Raw genomic sequence first — 20,383 nt, 5'->3', positions numbered from 1 at the left:
ATTTATGTTATTGTTAGTTAAATATATCTGGGCTTTAGAGTGTCGGTCTGTTCACCCTGGCCTCACATTTTGAATGTTTGTGTGCATTTTGTAAACCGAACGAATGAATCAACGTTGCAGCTCCGCTGCTAGTACTTTTTTGTTTTATTGTGAAAAGTTTTACCGGAAATTGGTTGTTGACAGCTTCTATCTTTACGCTATCAAACGGAAAATGTTTCACGGATTTGTAAAAACGCTCATTTCGCTACATTGTTTTCTGTCGCAGCAATAAATAACAGTACCCGAGGAGAAACAGGAGCCAGTGTTGTAAGTTTAAAAAAAAAAGACAGGCAGGACCGCTGTGTCGTTATTTTTTGTGTCTGTGTGTGAGGTTTGCCATGTGGAGGCGAACCGTTTGAATCACCTCCTGGCTGATGTAGTTTTGCTCAGTGTAGTCTGACTGAGATGATGACAGAAAGACCAGCTGACTCCCCCTGATCATGAATGTGTAACTGGGCAGCAGCTTGAGTTCAGATCAGACCTTGGTGTGATTTCTTCTGGGGGGGTTTTAGGCGAACATCAGCCATCAGACCCCGAAATTTACTGGAAATTTCCTCACAGAGCCCAGATTGGAGAAGCTGTGTGGTGGTGCTGCATGTGTTTTCTACTTGACTGTATGAGGAGTTCAGTACAGTTGAGTCATTCCTGCATCTGTCAAGCTTCATATCACTGTTCTGTTTATGGGGAAGTTAAACTCCTGTGATAGGCTTCACAAACCACTGGACTAGCCTGCTTTACAGTCTCCTCACTACACACCTCTGCACTCAGTCTGTGTGTGTTACCATGATAATGCCTCTGTAAATTTCTCATTCAACATGAGCGAGCATATGACACTTAAAATTAAATTTGTCAGCCATTTTGAAATGTGCAAAAAGTTCTGTTTTGGTAAATATTTTCTCGCTTCTATATTTTTCTTATTATCTGTCAGGTAAACACAAAGCCTCAGATAAGGCCTTACAGTCACTACAGCTGACAGTTTAAGGTCTCTACTTCATAGGATTTAGTTTTATGTATTTATTTTATTAGTAACGGACCATGAACCATATCAAACATACATGTTATCATTTGATACATTGCACCAGGGTTAGGTTAAAGCACATTCTCAGCTGCAGAACAGCACTGAACAAACTAGACAAACAAGACAAGATACATAAACCCAAGTCACACAAGCACACACACACTCCTTTTGTTTCACTTTATTAGCTGCAGGAGACACTTTAAACAAGCTGCTTAACAGAAACCCCTAGTAAAGTCAAGTCATAGATCTCTACAAAATGGGTTAATGCCACTGTGCATTTCCTCCATTTTACTGACACTAAACATGCATAATTCACACACACAGTAAGCCAATATAGTCACTGCCCAGATCAATATTAGGTGTTTTGTCTCGTCAGACATTGACTTTGTCTTGATAATGAAGTAAAACCGTTCATGCTGAGTTATGAAACTGTGTTCCCATTGAAAGATTGCATGTATCCCCTGGCTCAGTGTTATTCTGAAAAAAGCTTAATATAAAATATCTCTACGTCACATGGTGCAAACTGCGAGCAGATTTTCCTCCTCGAGAGGTGTTTTGATGTGCGACCATAAATACAGCTTGTCACCATCACAGCTATACGAGGCAAAATGAGAAAGGAGTCTGGAGCTGATTTCTAAATCGGGATCACAAAAAGAAGCTCTAATTATCATCACAGGATGGCCTATATTTTACTCTCAGCGTTAGGGAAGTGTACACACATGTTCGTGAAAGTGTGCTCATTTATATATTTATAGCTGCATTAAGTCTAACCAGATGCTGCCAGGAAGCATTTTATTCTCCGCTCTGGTGTCACTTCTTGGCTGATGAAATCACATGCATGGCTGCTGGCTGCTGGCTGTGGCGGATGATGCATTTTTTTCATGTCACAAGTGTTTTTTAAGGTGTTAAAAGTTGTGTTTCGTAACAGAGGACCAGGCAAAGCTGATTCAGAAAGTCCCTCTTTTGTTTTCCGGGTCTTTTTTAGAAACATGTGTGCAGCCTCTTCATCCTGTCTTCTCATACCTCAACTCTTCTGCAAGCCAAGCCAATCTCCTCCTTTTTTCTACAGACATCCATTTCTTTTTTAACCTCTCTCTCCTTTCCTTCCTTCTGTCTCCTGTTGCAGCTCTTCCATAAGTCTTTAAATGCTAAGTACATGTGTTTCTTTTCAGTCTTCCCTCCTCCTCCTCTGTGCATCTCCAAGCCACAGAGAGTAGTAGTATAGAGTACAGTGAGTGCAGAGGCATGATGGGAGAGCAGCGTGGGAGCTGTTCCTCCCCTGCATCTCTGCCAGTTTGAGAAGGCTGTGATATAGAGACGTGGTCCAGGGTGCAGGGATGTAAATCTCTTTATACTGTCGATGTTGTCAGTCAGTGCAAGTGTGTGGAGGAGAGAGAGGAGGGGGAGGGGGGGGCATGTTGAGCACTGCTACCCTTAGTTTTCACCAGCATTAGCCTCAGATTTTATCATTCAATCTTGTTGACTATGGTGTAACATGCAATAGCTCATACATACATCTCAGTTTGGACATAGTGAGAAGTGCTGTGTAAAATCCCTGCATTGATTTGCTTCCTCAGGGGAATAGTTTAGACGTACAACCATAAATCACCCAGGGAGGCGAAGCTTGCTGGTTTTACTGTCTGCATCAAATGATGGGAGAAGGGAGGCACCTACAGTAGCTTCCACTTCACATGATGGTATCCTCAGCGCAGGGGGACACCTCATCATCTTAAAAGTCTTTGACATTTGAGATCATGAATCAGTATTTTTATACAGAAACACATTGACAAGAGCTTTGGGGGAACAGTCTGATTGGTGGCCTGACGAGATGAACCGCTCTTACAATTCATCCTTATTATTTTCACAGTTTGTCAATTACCTTTTTTTTGGTCCATAAAATGTCAGAGAATTTCCAGAAGCCTCAAGTGGCATCTGCAATTTTTAAAGATTTCAAAGATATTCTGTCTTTTTGTTCTTATTCAATCATCAAAATAGCTGCCAATTAATTGTCTGTTGATCATTTGTTTTATTTCTAGTATTTATCACATCACATTTCATGGCAGCCTACTAAATGGCTGTCAAAGTTCCCCAAAAATGAAACAGCAAGAGAGGAGAAGGAATGAATCATCTGAGGGCTGTGAAAGTCTGTACAACATCTTGTGCAATCCATCTATTAGATGTTGTGATATTTCTCAGGATAGGTGAAAACTTTCTCTTACCGGTGACGCTGGATGAAAAGTCAGAGGCTCACCAGTGTCGTTAGGGAATCATGAATGGAATCATATTTCACTCTGAACTAAGGGCAATAAGTTCATGTCACTGGTATGTGTAATGTTTTTTTTTTTGTTGTTTTTTTTTACATTGCCAAAGCTGTTTAACTCCATTACATCCACATTCATATCACCTGTCAGCAGCTGCCAACAACAACAGTTGTGGAAAGTTACAGTTTGCTCTTCATTGATTGCTTATCCTGTCTTCTCACCACAGGATGGTTCTGTTTGCCTTTACCTTGTAGTCATGCTAGTCTAACTACTGTCAGAGCTGCATTACAGCTAAGCGGCTCTTCAGGCTAAATGATAAATGCTACAATTCAAGAGTAAAACACTGAATAGCTTAGTAAAAGGAACAGTAAATACAGAGTGCAGGTGTTTTACTTTAGGAAAAAAAAAACGCAGCAAGGAGTATAAACTAAATCAGCTAGAAGCAGCACAGTGTGTAGCTGTCGGCTCCATTCCACAGAGCCAGGCTGAGCTTAATGAAGGCGCGGGGGTCCCTGCACCTGTGGTAGGCTGTATCTCTTGGGAGGACCCAGATAGGTTTGAATCAGCATTTGGTACAAAGGCAGTAGATGGCTGAGGATAAATGAGCAGGAGAAAGGGGCCGGGGCCACGGGAGGGGGAGGGAGTGTGTAGATCCTACACTCACCTTGAGAACAGTCCTTGTTTGTAGTATGAAAAGCCTTTTCAGACTCTTGCTTCAGTTGTAACTATAATGTAAATTTCTGCCAGAACTTAATGTGGACTGGTGTATTATTGTGACTCATTAAAATGAAATTCTATTTGCAAACATTTCTCACAGATCTCAATTATAAGAGCGAGAGTGATTATTTCTTTTTGATTGTTGGAGTCCTGAGAGGTCTGAACAGATAAAATAATCAAATAATTCTCAAGACAAACACAAAGATTAGATTAAAGTCTGGAAACATAAACCAGTTGCTGCCTTCCTTGAAGTTGAAGATTCCAGCAGATGTTGTAAATTAGCACTGGTCACCTTGCAGCACTCTCTCCATCTGTGGTTCCTGGCCTGGTAATAACCAGAGGGGAATATTACGATGGGTTGAATGACATTGAACGCCCCCCTCCAGTGTTGATTAATGGAGCCATTGACCACCATGTAGCAGGACCACTCGATCATAAGACCACTCAAAGATCTCCAGTGCACCTCCCTGGGGGTGAGGGGGGGCACAGTTGAGTTGATGTAGATGATAAAATCATAAGTTAAGGTGCAATAAAAGCAGAGATGCATAATGTAAAATAAAGGCAGATCTAAAGTGTGTTTGTAAGTTTTAAACGAAGACACAGCTACAGTAAGTCACACACAGGCTGATTCCCTGAGAATTTTGAACACTTCTATTGACACTAACAGAACAGTCAATATTGGTTTACCTATACTGATGCTAGATTAGGCTAATTTTAAATTTCCCCATTGTGGGACTAATAAAGGATTATTTTATCTTATCTTATCCCTCTCTACTTTTATCTTGTGCACCAGCCTTTTTGACCTTGGATGCTGATGTGTTGGGTTGAGGAAGTGAAAGCTCTTCTGTTCCAGACTTGCGTCCTAACAAGTCGTATTGCTTAACAGTGAGTTTTGCTATGTTACAACATTACTTTGTTGGTTACATTAATCGGTTGTGCAGGGCGTTCCCCAGAAACATGATACTGCAGGAGGTGCAGGACTTCCACGATTACATCTTTCCAAGAATTTATTCAACTCAGCACGCAGGTAAATCCAGGCTGTGGCCTCAGGACTGTAATTTGTGGTTGTGCATGTCCAAACAAACTTAAATACGTGAGCCCTGACTGTAAGTGATTCACCTGTTGATACCACCTCAGAGGAAGCCAAGTCTTGACTAGATAACCGTCTCACAATCATCAGGAGCGGGAGAAAACGGGACAAAAACATATATTTGTTCTTTAAGACAACTGTTTGCACACAGTTTACAGCTGTGAAATGCATACGCTCCAGGGCATGTGGCACACAGGGAGTTGGGAATCATGTTGTATTGGTGTTTGTGTTGTTGATATTCTTCACAACACATTAACTGAACAATTCATGATCAAAATGAGGCGACCTGATCACATTTTGTTGCAATTTACTGGAAGAAGTTTTAGATATTAAAGGCATGATATCATTTCTTTACTTATTTTCAGTTGAAACAGGATAATTGGATGGAATATTAACACAATAAGGGATTCTTCTAGTCTAATCTATAAACACATAGGGTGTGAGTAAAGGAGAGAGAACTTGTTTGTGTTGATGGGAGGGGTGGCCGTGTAGGATTTCTTAAAGCGACAGCTCTTTTCATGCCTATTTGTACAATGTACGTGATAAAACCAGGAGAGTTACTGTTATTTAGAACAGGCATATTTGCTGTTTCCAAAACTAAAACTCAAATTTATTTGGTTTACTGCATCATGAGACACAGAAAGGCATTTGAGATGGTATAAATGATTATTAGTTTATCAAAATAGATGCTGGAAATTGATCTGTTCTTGTCCAGGAAGAGAAAAAAGAGACTTCCTGTTAATTTAATTCATCATCTAAAGATGCAGATGCTTTAGTGGTCATTAATGCCTCCCATACATTAACTGAAGACGAGCGCTTTGACATTAACATATCATTTTTAATCATGCACTTTGTTACAGCTGGACTTGTGGTGGGGAAAGTTGCTCGTGCCGTTTCAGAATCTGCTGTGAATTCCTGGTAAATAAAGCATCAAGAATTTCTTCATCTGATCAACTAGTTCCGTGTTTTGAGGGGCATCAAAGCTAGAATTGCTCCAACTATTTATTTAAGCAGCCTGTTGGACAAGCCTCTCCTTACTCACTGCCTCAAGGCGAACAAGATCGTCAAGATTGAACAGGATAGTCTTGGGGTGGTGAAACTGTGACAGGCTGATTGACTGGACTGACAGGCCAGTCATGCTTGAGACTATCATACCATTTAGTTGCTATAAAAGTGTATTTTCTTCTTTTAAACAAACTATATCAGTGTAGAAGTGTTTCTTTTTAAAGGTAGCAACGAGACTCAGCCTCTGGAGCTAATTTGGAGTGATGTTTGTCTGGGACCCCATTAGGGGTGTCTGTGGCAGGGTGCCCCAACCTGGCTGTCTGTGTCTGGGACATCTTGGACGAGCGCCCAGCCCTCCTATGCATGGTCGGCGTGGCCTGTTGCCAAGACTACGCATAGCTTCCCCATATACTTCAGTGTTTTCTTTCCCTGAGACCTGAGCATGACTATCCAGCAGGATATTTCCTCTCCCTTACCCACTGATTAGTTTGAACAGAAACGAGAGAGCAGGAGCTTATTGTGATTGTATCCTCCACACAGACGACACAATGCAGCACAGAACCGGCCGGGTGCGGAGGAGATAAAGGCAGCACCTCCCAAGGCTGCTTTGAAGTGAACCATGAAGCAGTTTGTTCAAGTATGAGTGCAGGCAGATCAAAGACAGTAAATAGCTCCATTTATCTGATATTAGCAAGTTGTTATTGACTGTATGGCCTGTACTCTCTACGTATTTACTGATTTGTTGGATGGACAAATCAAGTAATTTACAGACGTCACCTTTTGATCGAGGAGTTGTCATGGTCCACTCATTTAACAGATTATTGATCAATAGATTTTTGTAATGTCATATTACTTAATAATATAAATAATTGTTATTTGCAAATGTAGTTTGGTAGCAATATTGGAGAATATAATCTGAGATGATTTTATTCTTGCTCCTAAATTGTCACTGATGGATTTTTAAAACTTCTTGAATCCACCACTTTTACCAAATAAAAATCTGGACTGACTCTGGCATGAACGTGTTGGATCTTAAGTGGCCCATCCAAGACCACATCCTCACTCCACTCCCAGGAAGAGAGCAGCCTTTCTTTTAATCTCTCCTCCTAGTCTTGTATCCAGCAGACAGCCAAAGCCGATTGCTTCCTCTTTTCCCTGAAATACTCACACACACACACACACACACACACACACATTCCCACATAAACAACATCCCTGTCCTTCTGGCCCAAATACATTTGTCTTCCATTCACAGAAAATGGCAACAACCACTCAGCTGTGTTTGCATGTTTTTAAAGGTCATCTCATCTAGAGGGAAGTTTGTTTGTCATATGCTATCACAAGTTGACTGGAATGAGCAGTGTGTGTGTATGTGTGTGTGTGAGAGAGATTTTGGAAGGGTGTTCCCTTTGCGTCACATTCACCAAAGTTAAAAAGATTATGATGGTATACTGTTAAATCCTGTTGCATTACTGTATCCTAATCTGTCCACTAGCAGCATAAATCTGAAATAATCTGTGGATGTTCATGCCTCTCGTGTTCGCCCTCTCGTGTGGGGTTTTCTACCTCAGCTCTAATCTGTACTCAAACAGCTCACCAACTGACGCCAGAGCTCCTCTGTCATTAATTATGAACCTGGCTGGCAGCAACACAAGGTGAAGCTATTGAGTATGTGTGTAAAGTACTACATTACTCTTAGTGTTGTGTGTTCTTTGTAATCTATCTTTGCACCGGATACCTGATTAAATCACTTGGTCACAGATATTGGTTTCCATGCGAGCAAACTGTTGTTGCTCAGACATGGACGGTGATGGTGTATGGCTGCATCAATTCACTGAGGCTCCAGTTTTACATTTGTGTGTATTATAAATATAATTAGAGAATGTACACATCTTAGATTAAGAGCAATGAGTCCTCAGTTATAAGGTGATCATTCACCATTGGCTGCTAATATTACAATATTAATAGCAGTGTTTTTCTGATCCATCATGACATGGCAAATTTATACTAAATGCATGTAAAATAGAGTTTTTAATGGGTCTAAAGATTTAATAATAACACATTATTAAAGTCTTAAATTTCATTTATGAAGGTCTTGAACATTCTAGATAATAACATTAGCTATGCTTTGTTTTTTATGTGGTTGCAGGCTGTTGTTTTGTTTTGTTTTTTTCATCTTTATACAAGAAATAGGAATGCGGATTGTGCACGCAGGAAGCTGTTCCTCCTGTGATGAGGGCACATGTTATCAGAGCGGATATTGAGTCCACTCAGATCCACTCACATATTAGACATTCTGACACCCAAGCCCTGCAACACATACGGGAACCTACCCAGATCTAATTAGACTAAATATCATTTGGACTCAGACCAACTCAGGTCAGGTCTCCGAGTGGAAACATGCAGATCACTAATGAGAATTATTCAAATTCACAATTAACTTTTCCTCTGTTACACTTAACATCAGGATGAAACCGTAAACCAGATGTATCAGATTACCTGCGTCCATCATCAATCTATTACCAACATAAATTAACAACAACCAGTGGCATCTAACAAAGTTCAGTGAAGCAGGCAGCAGTGTATCTGCAGTGTAAGTGCTCATACTGTAATTAAACAGGACAAATAGATGGGACACTTAAAAAAGGAAACATTTTCAGTACATTTCCTAGAAATGTAATTTTGTACCAATTAGAGAGAAATGGACATGGTCCTCAACCGCTGTACTGTATATAACTAATAATTGTGAGTGTGCAAAGTTTCTCCTCAAGTAAGCAAGCAACTCACCAAATATGAAGACGTTTTCAGTAATAAATCACTACTTTATGAATATTTTATATTTAATTATATATGAATGATTATTATTTAATATTTTTTTGGTTTTAAATGAATCATTTCTTTCATTAAAATTCCCACTTTCTCTGTAAGTAGTGCCAAATTACCACTTTCCTTCCATGAAACCTGATAGAAATTAGGCTTGTGAAGTACCATTATGTGTTACCAAAGTTTTGATACATTTCTGTTTACAATAAATCTTATGATCTATCTCGATGCAGAGTTGAGGTTCTATCTTCTTGCTCTACATGTCATCAGACAAAAATGACCAAGAAAAGCCCAAAGGTAAACACAACAAAAATTGATAAATTCCCCTGTAACTTCATTAGTTGAATTATTTTTGAAGTAGTTTGCTTAACTTGGATGATTCCACTAAAGGTTGATCAACAGTGACTGAATTATCACCCAGGCTGCCGTCAGAGTGAGTAGTTATGTGTAGCAGTGAAGGCGGCTTCGAGGAATCGCCCGCTGAGCCTCTGTGATATCTAGATCCATGCCTCTTTCCACATTAGGAAAATGAGCCTGCAGGATAAGTGACAGGGCAGCTGCTGCCTGTGCCTCGGTCTGTTTCTGTGATCAGGGGTTGAAACTGCTTCACCAATTACGGCCTGTTCCCATCATCACTGCATGTCTGCATATGTGAGCTTGTCAGGCCGCTGAAAGTGAGGGCCTTTTGTCAGTCATTGTGATAATTGCATATGTGTAAGTACATGCAGAGTGAAAATCAAACAAATCCATGGTTGTGTTCCAAAACACTCCCTCATAGTAAACCGCTATTCTGTATGTACATGTATTGAGTTTTAGATTCCTGATGGATGAATCATCCTTTTGCACCATCACTAGCAGGCATGGTGTTGCTTAATGGTAATTGCAACAGGAAACACATTGCATCGTGGGAAGGAAAAAAAAATGATCATGATATATCAGCTGATAGTATTTCAGTGTCAAACTTGTGACCAAGATACTAAGCAGAACATTTTACAGTTGAAAAATACACATGTAGTGAACGAATGTAATTTGTAAATGACCTCAAACCCAATTTGTTCTGCAACTGAAAATAAAGCCAACATATACACGAAACAATATGATGTATGTGCAGTAACCTAATCAGCTGATATTGGTCTAACTCTGAGGACACTGAAATATAACTGCAAAAGTAAATGTAGTGCAATCAGGGAGTGCCTCACAGCCAACAAAGAGAGAGCTGCAACTAAACTAAAATTGTGTTTTTTTTATTTTTAATTGCAGATGAATAACATTTCAGTCATATTATTTTTACAAACTTTTCTTCATAAAGGTTTCATCATGTGACAAACGCTGTCTGTCACTAACTGGTGTGGACTGACAATAAATATCAACCTGACATGTCAGCTCAGATTTCAATGCAATACAAGTCCAGTCTGTTACAGAAAACATGAGCTCAAGCTGATCCAATATTAAATCCTGACAGTTCAAACAGTTGCGTGTCCTGTTGTCCTTGTGGCCCTGTGATGCCATGGTTTTCAGTTTGTGTATCCAAAACAAATCTTCCACTAATGAGACTTGTCCTCATGTTACAGCCTCCTCCAGTTCAACTCCAATCAATTGTTCATTGTATGTGCCCGTTAATTGTTGTATCACTGACCCTCTGGGAATAAATGCAGTCAACATGGATCTTCAGAGCTCTGGTAGTTTTTCCCCGTAGGTCTTTGCAGAGAATGTTTTAATGAAGAGATGCCATTTGTTGTTTGTTTTTCAAATCGGAGTGGTTTTCCATGGAAAATGATATTCAGATGATTTGCATTTGATAGTAAAATTACACTGCACACAGCATCCATATCTACGTATCTACTCACAGCCTTCAGGGAAGCCGTTTAGAAAGATGTGGACTATCCTATTGAGTGATATTGTTTGGGAAGTGTTCAAGAAAAGGAATTTAGGAATGGAAGTCAAAAAGTGTGTGTAGAAATAAGCTGAAGATGATGAGATGTTGTCTGCTGTATCTAATAATGTCTTTCACTGTTGGTTGTCTGCCTGTTGATTGTTTTGGTCTATAAATGTGAAAAAATAGGGAAATATCGCCACCAGTTTCTTTGTTTTGTCTGACCAACAATCCAAAAACAAATATTGTATTATCATTTTCCTACCGTAGAGGTAGAGGCTGGGTGATATAATAAAAAAAATAAATTAAATTTAAAGTTTTAAACTGTTCTTTATGGAAATGGAGATCTTATATTTCAAACATTTATTGCAAGAGTTGACATAGAAGATTAAGAAAACCAGTAATTTTTTTTTTTAATGACAGTCTATGATAATTGCTAGTTTTCTGTCGACCAGCTAATTGATTGAGCTCTAGTTGTTATTCATCTGTGAGTAAATGTTAAACAAATGTAGTTTTTGTCTCTTTGTTTTGCTTTTAAATTAGTTAAACTACGTTTAAAGTCTAAGGTGTCACATCAGTGCAGATTTGTTCATTTTTGCATACCTCTCACACACAGTTGCGGAGTGTTATAATACAGAGCTTCACTGTTTTTTAATGCTGAGGACTTGACAGCACTCAAGGTGTGTTTTTTGGGAAGGTGGTAGAACAGCAAGTTCCCAAGATTCTCATGTTATTTCTGTAGGTAAAAGTTAAAATCACACACAGCACAGATAAAATTAAAGGCTGCCTCTTGATCCCTGATCAGCTGCCAATAAGTTGGAGACAGTGTGGTGGTTTTGTTACTCGAAAGAGCAGCGTTGGATTCATACCATGATGACCATGCGGCGTGGGTTCATGACCTCATGGCCCTGGCGCAGCACTCTGGAGTACAATTGCCGGCCTGGGTCTGAGCCAGGCGTAAACTGACACTGCAGCACCAAGAGCCTCTGTCACTCAGAGACGGCTGGTGTAATTACAGAATCCCTCTGCCATCAGACATAATGTGGACAGTGCTCTGATGCGCGTGTATGAGAATACACAGAAACATAAGCTGTCACACACACGTACGCAGTCTCTTGTGGCCAGGTATCTGATAGTGAACAGTGACCTTCATGTGTAAACTTGAAACGGGATCATTTTTTGTTTAGTTTCTTTCCTTTAAGATTAAATTAAAGAAACACTGCTTAAAATCCTTGAAGTCCATGACTAACATAATTAATTCTAATTAGATTAGCCTTTAGCTGCCTCAGAAAAAAATGAAATGGAAGAGAAGACCTGACGGTTTTGTGTGGTAATGCAGTCTTGGATAAGGGCCCTTTTAAAAGTGCTGTGCAATTACGTGGGTTTGTGTAAGGGGCAGAGTCACCACCTCGTACTGTATACTGGAGCGGGGGAGTTGAGCTGGAGGATGCTGGAAAAGATGTTTAAGTGATTCATCATCAGGGAAAGAGAAACCAGTGTATGACTGGGTGCTAGTCAAGGGAAAGAATTCAGGATTAGCAAATAGAACTAGCCACAACAGGGGTCTTCAAATTTCTGATTTCCCCACATGTTGAAAGACAGTGTGGAGTCACTGCTTTGTCTTTTGAAAACTAAAACTCAAAGAAAAGTGTAAGGAATTGCTTAAACAGTATGTTTATCTGCACTAACACAAGCTGCAGCTGTTAGCAGGTCTGGCTAACTAGCTTGCTAACTACAGTTCCAACCAAGGGTGACTTTCAAGGCCGTGGAGCACATCATTACTGCAATACTGTGTGGGGTTAAAGGTCACGTTAAACTTAAGTCCCATTCACAATTAGCACAGCCACTGTTTAGTATTTGCCCACTGGAGTTAGGGGCTTTGTTCTGCTCTTTTTTTTGGATGTGGGTAAGTTTACACTCGAGCTAAAGAATCTTTCCTCTTGTAACATAAAAATTCATAATGCATTGTATGATAATACAAAGTATGAAGTCTGATCTTGTGTTTTTCACAGCTATACTGTGTTAAAAGAGCCATGCTGCCTGGTTGGGCGAATGGTCAGTTTGAGTCAAACCTTTATCGCTGTCACAAGCGGTTAAAATAAGTAACACATTTTATTAATCTAATCTTCATCATCCGGTCATTGCCCTTCCTTCATCCACTCCTCTGTAAAGAGAAACACAGACTCACTCATTTCCTCTCTACTTGAGATCGTCAGAGATAAGAACCAGAGAACGCCTTTAACAGCATCATGACCTCGACACAGCCAAAAATAGAGACATTATTATTTAGGGATGGAGGCATCGATGATCGCCCTGCCTTAGGGCAGCTGTGGGAGTGGATCACCCACTAACCAGACGATCAGTGGTTCAATCCCTGGCTTCTTTGTGGATTATACTGTCGCAGGGTAATGTCTGTACCTGGTGGGTGCAGGATATGTCGGCTCCTGTGTTAGTTGTGGTTTCTGAGTCTTGGATTCTGGATGAAATTAGACTTGTTTGGCCCCTGAAACCCTTCTGTCTCCTGGCTCAAGTTTACCAGTTGGACCTTGTCTTCTCAGAGGTCTCCATGTTGGCACCGAGATGTAATAAACGATTGTCCGCAGTGGTAGTACACTCAACTCAGCTTTTCAGGGTTTTTATTTACACTGTTGGCACTGTGCTGTTTAGTGAAAGGGACTGACTTTTCCTTTGTGTTGCTTGGCACCGGCCTTCAACTTGACTAATGCTGCCTTAATTATTGGCTGCATTTTGCAGCATTTTACTCTTTCTATTTTTCCCACACTCCCTCCCTCCCTCCCTCCCCGCCTGCCTCTGTCGGCTTTTGTCCGTTTATAATGGCTTTAGCCAGCGTGCAGCTGTAGAGCTCAATTTCTGCCTGTGTCTCCAGCAGCACTCAGCTGACCCACTAATGGAGGGGTTGTGTGAGGAGAGGCCGGAGGCAGCAGAAGGACTGCAGAACTGCGGCTTAAAACAACCCACCTCCGACAAACAGTGTGGACCTCCGGGGGGGTGGGGGGAGGCTTTGAGGAAAGACACAGAAAAACCCTCAGTCAGATGAAAAGGAAACATGAAATAATGCCAGAGTGCAGCAACATTAGCTGCGGACAACAGTAAACCTCTGCAGCCGAGCTGTTACGCCTGAGCATCTACTAGCTTTATTTTTGATGTGACCCAGAGTGACTTCAGACATGACGCAGTAAGATGGCATCATAACCTGAGAAGCTGGTCCCTTAAGGTTTTAAGTGCTCGTCCTTGTTGCCCTCTGCTTTGACTTATCCTTTCAAGTCATAATACAGACTCTAAAAAAGATGCCGCCTTATTCATCAGGGAGAGGACTGCAAGGTTAATGCTGACAGAAGTTGTCTGAACTTTATTCTGCTTCTCCTTGAGAGTCTGTGTGATCAACGGATACAAGTCAAGGGATATATAGAACTTTTGTATTGGAGAATAGTGTTGAAAAACACAAGTCATTTCTAACATGAAAAGGATAAATGAAATAAAACATTGTAGCAGAACTGTTAAGGGTGAGTTCAACTGATTGATCAATGAAAACATGTTTACTTGCCCCACAAATTTAAAGCGTGAACATTGGCCTGTAATTACTGTAAAAACAGCAGTATGAGAACATTGCAAACAGATGACATGATGATGATGACACAGAGCTGTGAGATTTCTATAAGGAGACAGACAGAGGCATAATCACAGTGTAGCTCCTGTTTCCATGTTGGCTTGTAGGAGACATAGGCTGGACACCATCAGCCCCAGTGACAGTCGTAGGGTGAGGCAAGAGGTGGAGTTGTCTAACCCTAGAAGAATGCAGTAGTGGGTGTGTGTGTGTGTGTGTGTATTCGAGTATCATGAATCTAGGATGTGTGCGCCTGTTCCAACACTTTTCCAGCTGCAGGAACATTTCCATTGTCAGGCGTTAATCCGTAGTGACTTTCAGCCCCTCTGCCCTTGTCCTCATGTCCACAGGGGATCTCTGTGAAGCACGGAGCTGGAATGTCAGGGGGCCTCAGCAGAGGACCTTGACTTTGACCTTTTTTTTATTTTAGAGTCTCTGCATACAGAGTAGTAAATCTGCACTTATTATCTTGTCAACATTATAGATCCAAGAAAAAGGGATTAAAATAATCTGTCAGAATTGGTGTAAATGTAAAGCCCAGTGGGTTCGGCTTTCATCATGGACTCTCGTGCCTAAGAAGAATAAAAAAAACACACGCACACGTCTTTTTCTGTGTGTTTACGGGGAGGGTAATTCAATATTGTATGCACAGACGGCAGAATGGATAGAAAGCAAGTAAATGCAAGATTGTTTGTTATCTGGGCCACGTTTGGCTCAGGAGGATTTTGTTTCTGTCTTCGGTCTTTGGGCAGACATGCCGGGAATCAGTGGCCCAGGAGAGAGGATGAAAGAAACACAGGGGGAGGGAAAAAAAACTCATCTTGTTTACAAATCACAGCTCCACTGAATCACTAAAAGTGCTGATCAAGCGTCGGTCCTGGCTAAATGTTATGCTATTGTTGCCAAGTGTACAATTTTACAAGTAGGTATCCCATCAGCCCCGCATTTTTACAGGCTGCTTGGCAAATGTTAGACGGATGCTGAACGTGCCACGACTTGCTATCCCGCTCCTGTGATTGGTTGGGGAAAAGCAGATGATGCCAAGTGGAGACATGAAGCCGCCATCCATCTTTCAGGAGGCCTGTGATGTGTTGCTGCATCGTTGTCGTGGTTACACACAAATGAGCAACAACACTGGCAGCGTGGCTGTGAGCTTTTAGCCCACACGTCCAACACAATGCTTCAGAGACACATATCTGCAGCCAGCCTCACTGAGTCAGAGAGACCACAGCTGAGGTCACATGACGGCTCAGATTGCTGTCAATTATAGTCGGTTATTGTCTGTAGAGAATAAGGACAAAGTCTAAAACAGTCAGTGTCGTCATCAAATAAAAATAAAGCTGCAATAAAAGCCTCAGTAAAAGTCATGATTTTCTTGAAGGTTGTAAGCCAGATAGTCAAAGTAAGCTGTGTTACATTATACGACATGAAAACATGACTCTGTAACACAGAAGCTTGTATAGCAACTCTGATAAACCAACTGCAAACTCATATCTTTTAGTACTTGAATCCTGCATACATTTACGAGGCTTTTTCTGCTTCCAAAGTCCAGCCGTGATAAACGTCCCATGAACTCGTTCATTTCCTCAAGTGCTGCTGTGGTATTGTTGTCTCTTTGGACTTGACAGGCCCCTCGTCATTTAAACTACCCTTCTGCTGAAATAATGTGATACATTAGACTAAATTGTTCATAAATGAATCTAACAAACATGACAGCAACCCTAAAGACTTGCTGCTTTTTCTTTTCTTACATAATAATAAACTGAATATTTTAGTGTTTTTGACTTGGTCAGACAGAACAAGGCATTTAAAAACATCACATTGGACTCTTTAATTGTTTTCTGATAAATTGTTATTGATAAATGATTTTCTCACTAATTGAATACTATAAATCAGACTAATCAATAATGAAAGTCAACGTCAGTTGCAGTCTCAGTTCCCAGGGTGGGCATATTTAATCTGCAAAAAGTAGCAATGTCTGTGTGTGACCAAGACGGTGAAAACTTAATCTACAAAGCCTGAAGAAATGTGACTTTTCATGATTTTCTAGTCACCTCTGTTGTACTGGGGTGGATACTAGGTATCACAAGGGGTAAGTGAGAAGCATCTGTTATCTAATTATGATTGACCACAGATGCCCCAAATTTAGACCAATCAGTCAGTGCCGTCTTCATCTGAGGACAGGAAAATTAAATATGCTCATTGAAGAACTAACTGCTCACAAACAGCAGTGTCAGGGGTCAGCACCTGAGCTAATAACCAGTAGCTGAGCCCTCTGACAGTCAGTAGCCAAATCAGCCTCTATCAAGTGTCTTTGCTGTAATCAGGACCATGTAGGACCTGGCCACCCGCCACTGCTAAAGCAGCAGACGCAGTACCTGATTTATTGTATCGAGTTGGCCCAAATAAGCAGACACAGTCCATTACACCACCGCCAGTAGAGCAGCAATTGATCCAATTATGTTGCCATAGAACGAGGGGAGCTGGACATCCAGAAACACGTCAAAAATCAGTGAAAGAATGGCATGAAGGGCAAGTCTGGGTCACTTTATCTTGGGTAAATGTGTGTCTTTGCAGGGTGTAAGGCAGGTGTTTTTCAGCCATTGTGTGAGCCACTCTTCAGCTCGGGTAGAGATTGTTGCACAAATGTTGTGGCTTCCAGCTAATGTTGGTTTAAATCTGTTGCCATGTAAATCTCAAGGATAACCCTGAGTCAATACGACAAGTCTCGATCTGAGAAACTTCCCACCAAACACACACACACACACACACACACGCACTAAGACCAAAGAGAGATTACACAAACTAAAACCATACATAGTGATGTCTGGTGATTTCAAGGTCTCCAAAAAGTGTTCTTGCTGAAACTGTGATTGAATATTATTGTATAGTGATTTTAGCTGTACATCCAGTGCTGGTGCAGGAGGCAGAGATCAGCCGTCAGGTCATGGTGTCCCACCCCAGAGGAGTTGCCTTTGTGTTTGTTTGTGTGTGTGTGTGTGTGTGTGTGTATACTTTTACATCTATGTTTGTGAGGACAGTTTTGAACAGTCATCACTTTGGGGCACAACTTCAGGAGGCTATTTGAGGGTTAAGATGTGGATTTAGGGTCAAGGGTGGAATAAGGTTTAGGGTTCGGGTAAGGGGGTTGGAGAATGTATTATGTCAATATCAGTAAGTAAAGAAGTACAAACGTGTGGGTGTAAGTGCTCTGAGGTGTCATTAATAACTGTTTCTTTGCAAGGCTTGGCAGTATAGTTAAAATATATTCATATTTTTCATAGATTAAAATTAATGTTTAATGCATTAGACAAAACTCTTCAAAAGTGAAATAAAAACTTTAGTGACAAAGTTTTAGTTCTAGCCCAAACTGTGATTAAAAACTAAAACTGCATCAATTATATTTAATGATCATGGTCATATTTTTTTTTTCCTTTGGTCTACAAAGAGTCACAAAATTGGCAAATGGTGCTGGGTATTTTTCAAACACAAATATTCACATTTTAGATGCTGGATCCAGTGAATTTTTGGCATTTTGTTCAGATTAAATAAAGAAACAGTTCTACAGTGTGTGTGAAAAATGATATTGCATCACTGGTCAATCTGATTTCTTTGTTGTTAGTCTTCTCTGACACTGCAAAAAGTGTAATGTAATGGAATTTCGTTCATGTCAAACATTCACTGTTTCCACTCTCAAATGTGAGGATTTGCAGCTTTACTCTCGTATATTGTTATTAACAGAATTTAAGAAATGGAAAGTGTTACCATGGGCTTTCAAAAATGTTATTATGTATTTCTCACTGTCTTCAGTGTTATACTGAGAAATAATTACAATTAATTGATAGTGAAAATAATCAGAAGTTACAAGCCTAGGTGTATGCAGTCTTAAATGTCCTTTGCAGTACAGCTATTGCCTGTGTGCTCATCACCAGACACACACACAAGCTGATGCCAGACTGCCCCTGAACATTGCCCTGTCTCCATATCCCTGTATGAATATTCATATAATTTGCATACTAGTTGCATGCTTCCTCTGGCACAGTGAAGGTCAGAACAGAGAGATAACAGCTGATCCACTTTTTAGATTTGTTCAAGTGTGTGTGTGTGTGTGTGTGTGTGTGGTGGGGTTTTTTGTATCAGACTGAAGTAATTAGAGGCTGTACATTCATGCATAACATTTTTCTTTTTGTAACCTTGCCACCACATCAGTGTGATTCACAGTTCAGATGTGGCTTCTCCCTGAACCGCTGTATCACTTAAACTCACCATTTATTCACACAAGAGCTTCACAAACACTTCCTGATACAGTATTTAAAGTTTGTGGCTGCCAGCGCTCATGTTCATATCCTCCCTTCTCCATCTGCAGGAGCTGTCTGAAGGCCAGGACCTCAACGGGTTAGGAGAGCAGGCAGCAGACGGAACGACCAGACTAGCAGACGTCTGCAGTGGCACGGCGGGCAGCAGCATGGCGTCCATAGCAGAATACTACGCTGGCAAGTGCGTCCTGATCACAGGAGCCACCGGCTTCATGGGAAAAGTGCTGGTGGAGAAGCTGCTGAGGTCATGCCCCGAGGTCAAAGCCCTCTACATCCTGGTCAGACCCAAAGCCGGGCAGTCCATGCAGCAGAGGGTCAGCGACATGATGAAGTGCAAGGTAAGAGCTAAATATACCCTTGTCCACAATGTTTGACTTAATATGTACCACCCGGTTTATGCCTCAGCAAGAGACTAATACTATGTACAAGTTTCAGAAAACTAGTAATGTATAAAGAGGAACTTTAATTGATGTATTATTTATATTTGACTCTGTGTTTTTTTTGATCATTAGTCAGCAACAAATTTGTGCTTTTCTCCAATTTTTATAAGATGGTAAACTGAGTATATTTTTGCCAGACAAAGCAGGTTCTCTTTTCCTTAAAATGTTTATACCTCTGCACATTGAATTTTAAGTGAGGTAATATGAGGCCAGGGATTGCTGTGGTGCTGATGAACTTAGTGGAAACAATGAATTTTAGTATGAAGAAAATGTATTTAAAAATGCGCCAGTCACACCGGGCCAGTTCCCGATCCTCTAGATGAAGTCAGAATCGGAACTGATCCCGATCTGGAGTATTATATTGGTAATATTTTTACTGCTCATACCAACAGCTTCACAAATGGGACAGTGGCCTGCTGTGTCAGTTGAAGAAACTCTGAATCTAATCTCATGTTTTCAATCTGCAAAATCAAAATCAAAATGAACTATACTAAAAATAGGAAGAAGGGTAATTGAATGTTGAAAAGGGGTGCGAATGCGAATGACACTTGAGTGATATTGTGCTTTGTCATCACTTCTGATGTTTGAACACATCAGAAGTTGCAGATTGTAGAAATGAAAACGCTCTTGTCCTCGTTAAAATGGGCATTGCCACAGGTTTTTGAATAATTTGAATATGGAAAAGCAGTAAAAAGAGAGCCCTTTGTTGAGAAAGTGCTCGTGTTAAAGCCATCACAGCAGCATCAAACCAGGTGACGGTACATTTGGATGTTTTGACTCATGGGCTGTTCATTCAAATCACCATTTAAAACCCGATTGTTGATTGTTGAAAAGCCATTGCGGTTTTAAGTATGTTTACACAGCAATAGAAATTTGTCTGGGAATTACAGCAGCAGCTGCTGTTGCCATGGTGACATGAACTTAATGACCCAGAGTCCAATAGTTCATCTTTGAGCTTCAGAGCAGAGACACAAAGAGTCAGAGAGCAAAATGAGGTGTGTGATGGAGAATACTAAAAGTTTAACTGAGCTGGAAGGTATTTCGTCGAGCATTTCTAGGTGTGTTCGGGCCGGAGGAGAGGGTGAGAATGAGGAGGGTGGATTATGAAGGCAGGAAGGTTTTAGGACAGGGAGGAGGCGAGGCAAGGATGGGGAGATCAGAGAAAGGAAGAGAGGA

General features: G+C 40.7%; 1 protein-coding gene across 1 annotated transcript in view; it reads left to right on the top strand.

Moving 5' to 3' along the window:
• si:dkey-97m3.1 (fatty acyl-CoA reductase 1) overlaps positions 1 to 20,383 on the top strand; it is a 53,880-nt gene that overhangs the window by 1,070 nt on the left and 32,427 nt on the right. Inside the window, exon 2 of the mRNA XM_018680936.2 lies at positions 18,818 to 19,105. Coding sequence (XP_018536452.1) covers positions 18,818 to 19,105 — 288 coding nt within the window. The remainder of the gene's footprint in view (positions 1 to 18,817; positions 19,106 to 20,383) is intronic.

Source organism: Lates calcarifer, linkage group LG18, assembly GCF_001640805.2.
Source record: "Lates calcarifer isolate ASB-BC8 linkage group LG18, TLL_Latcal_v3, whole genome shotgun sequence".
NCBI classification, from domain to species: Eukaryota; Metazoa; Chordata; class Actinopteri; family Centropomidae; genus Lates; species Lates calcarifer.
The sequence above is the reverse complement of the archived record's forward strand: the minus strand, read 5'-3'. Positions and strand labels throughout refer to the sequence as shown.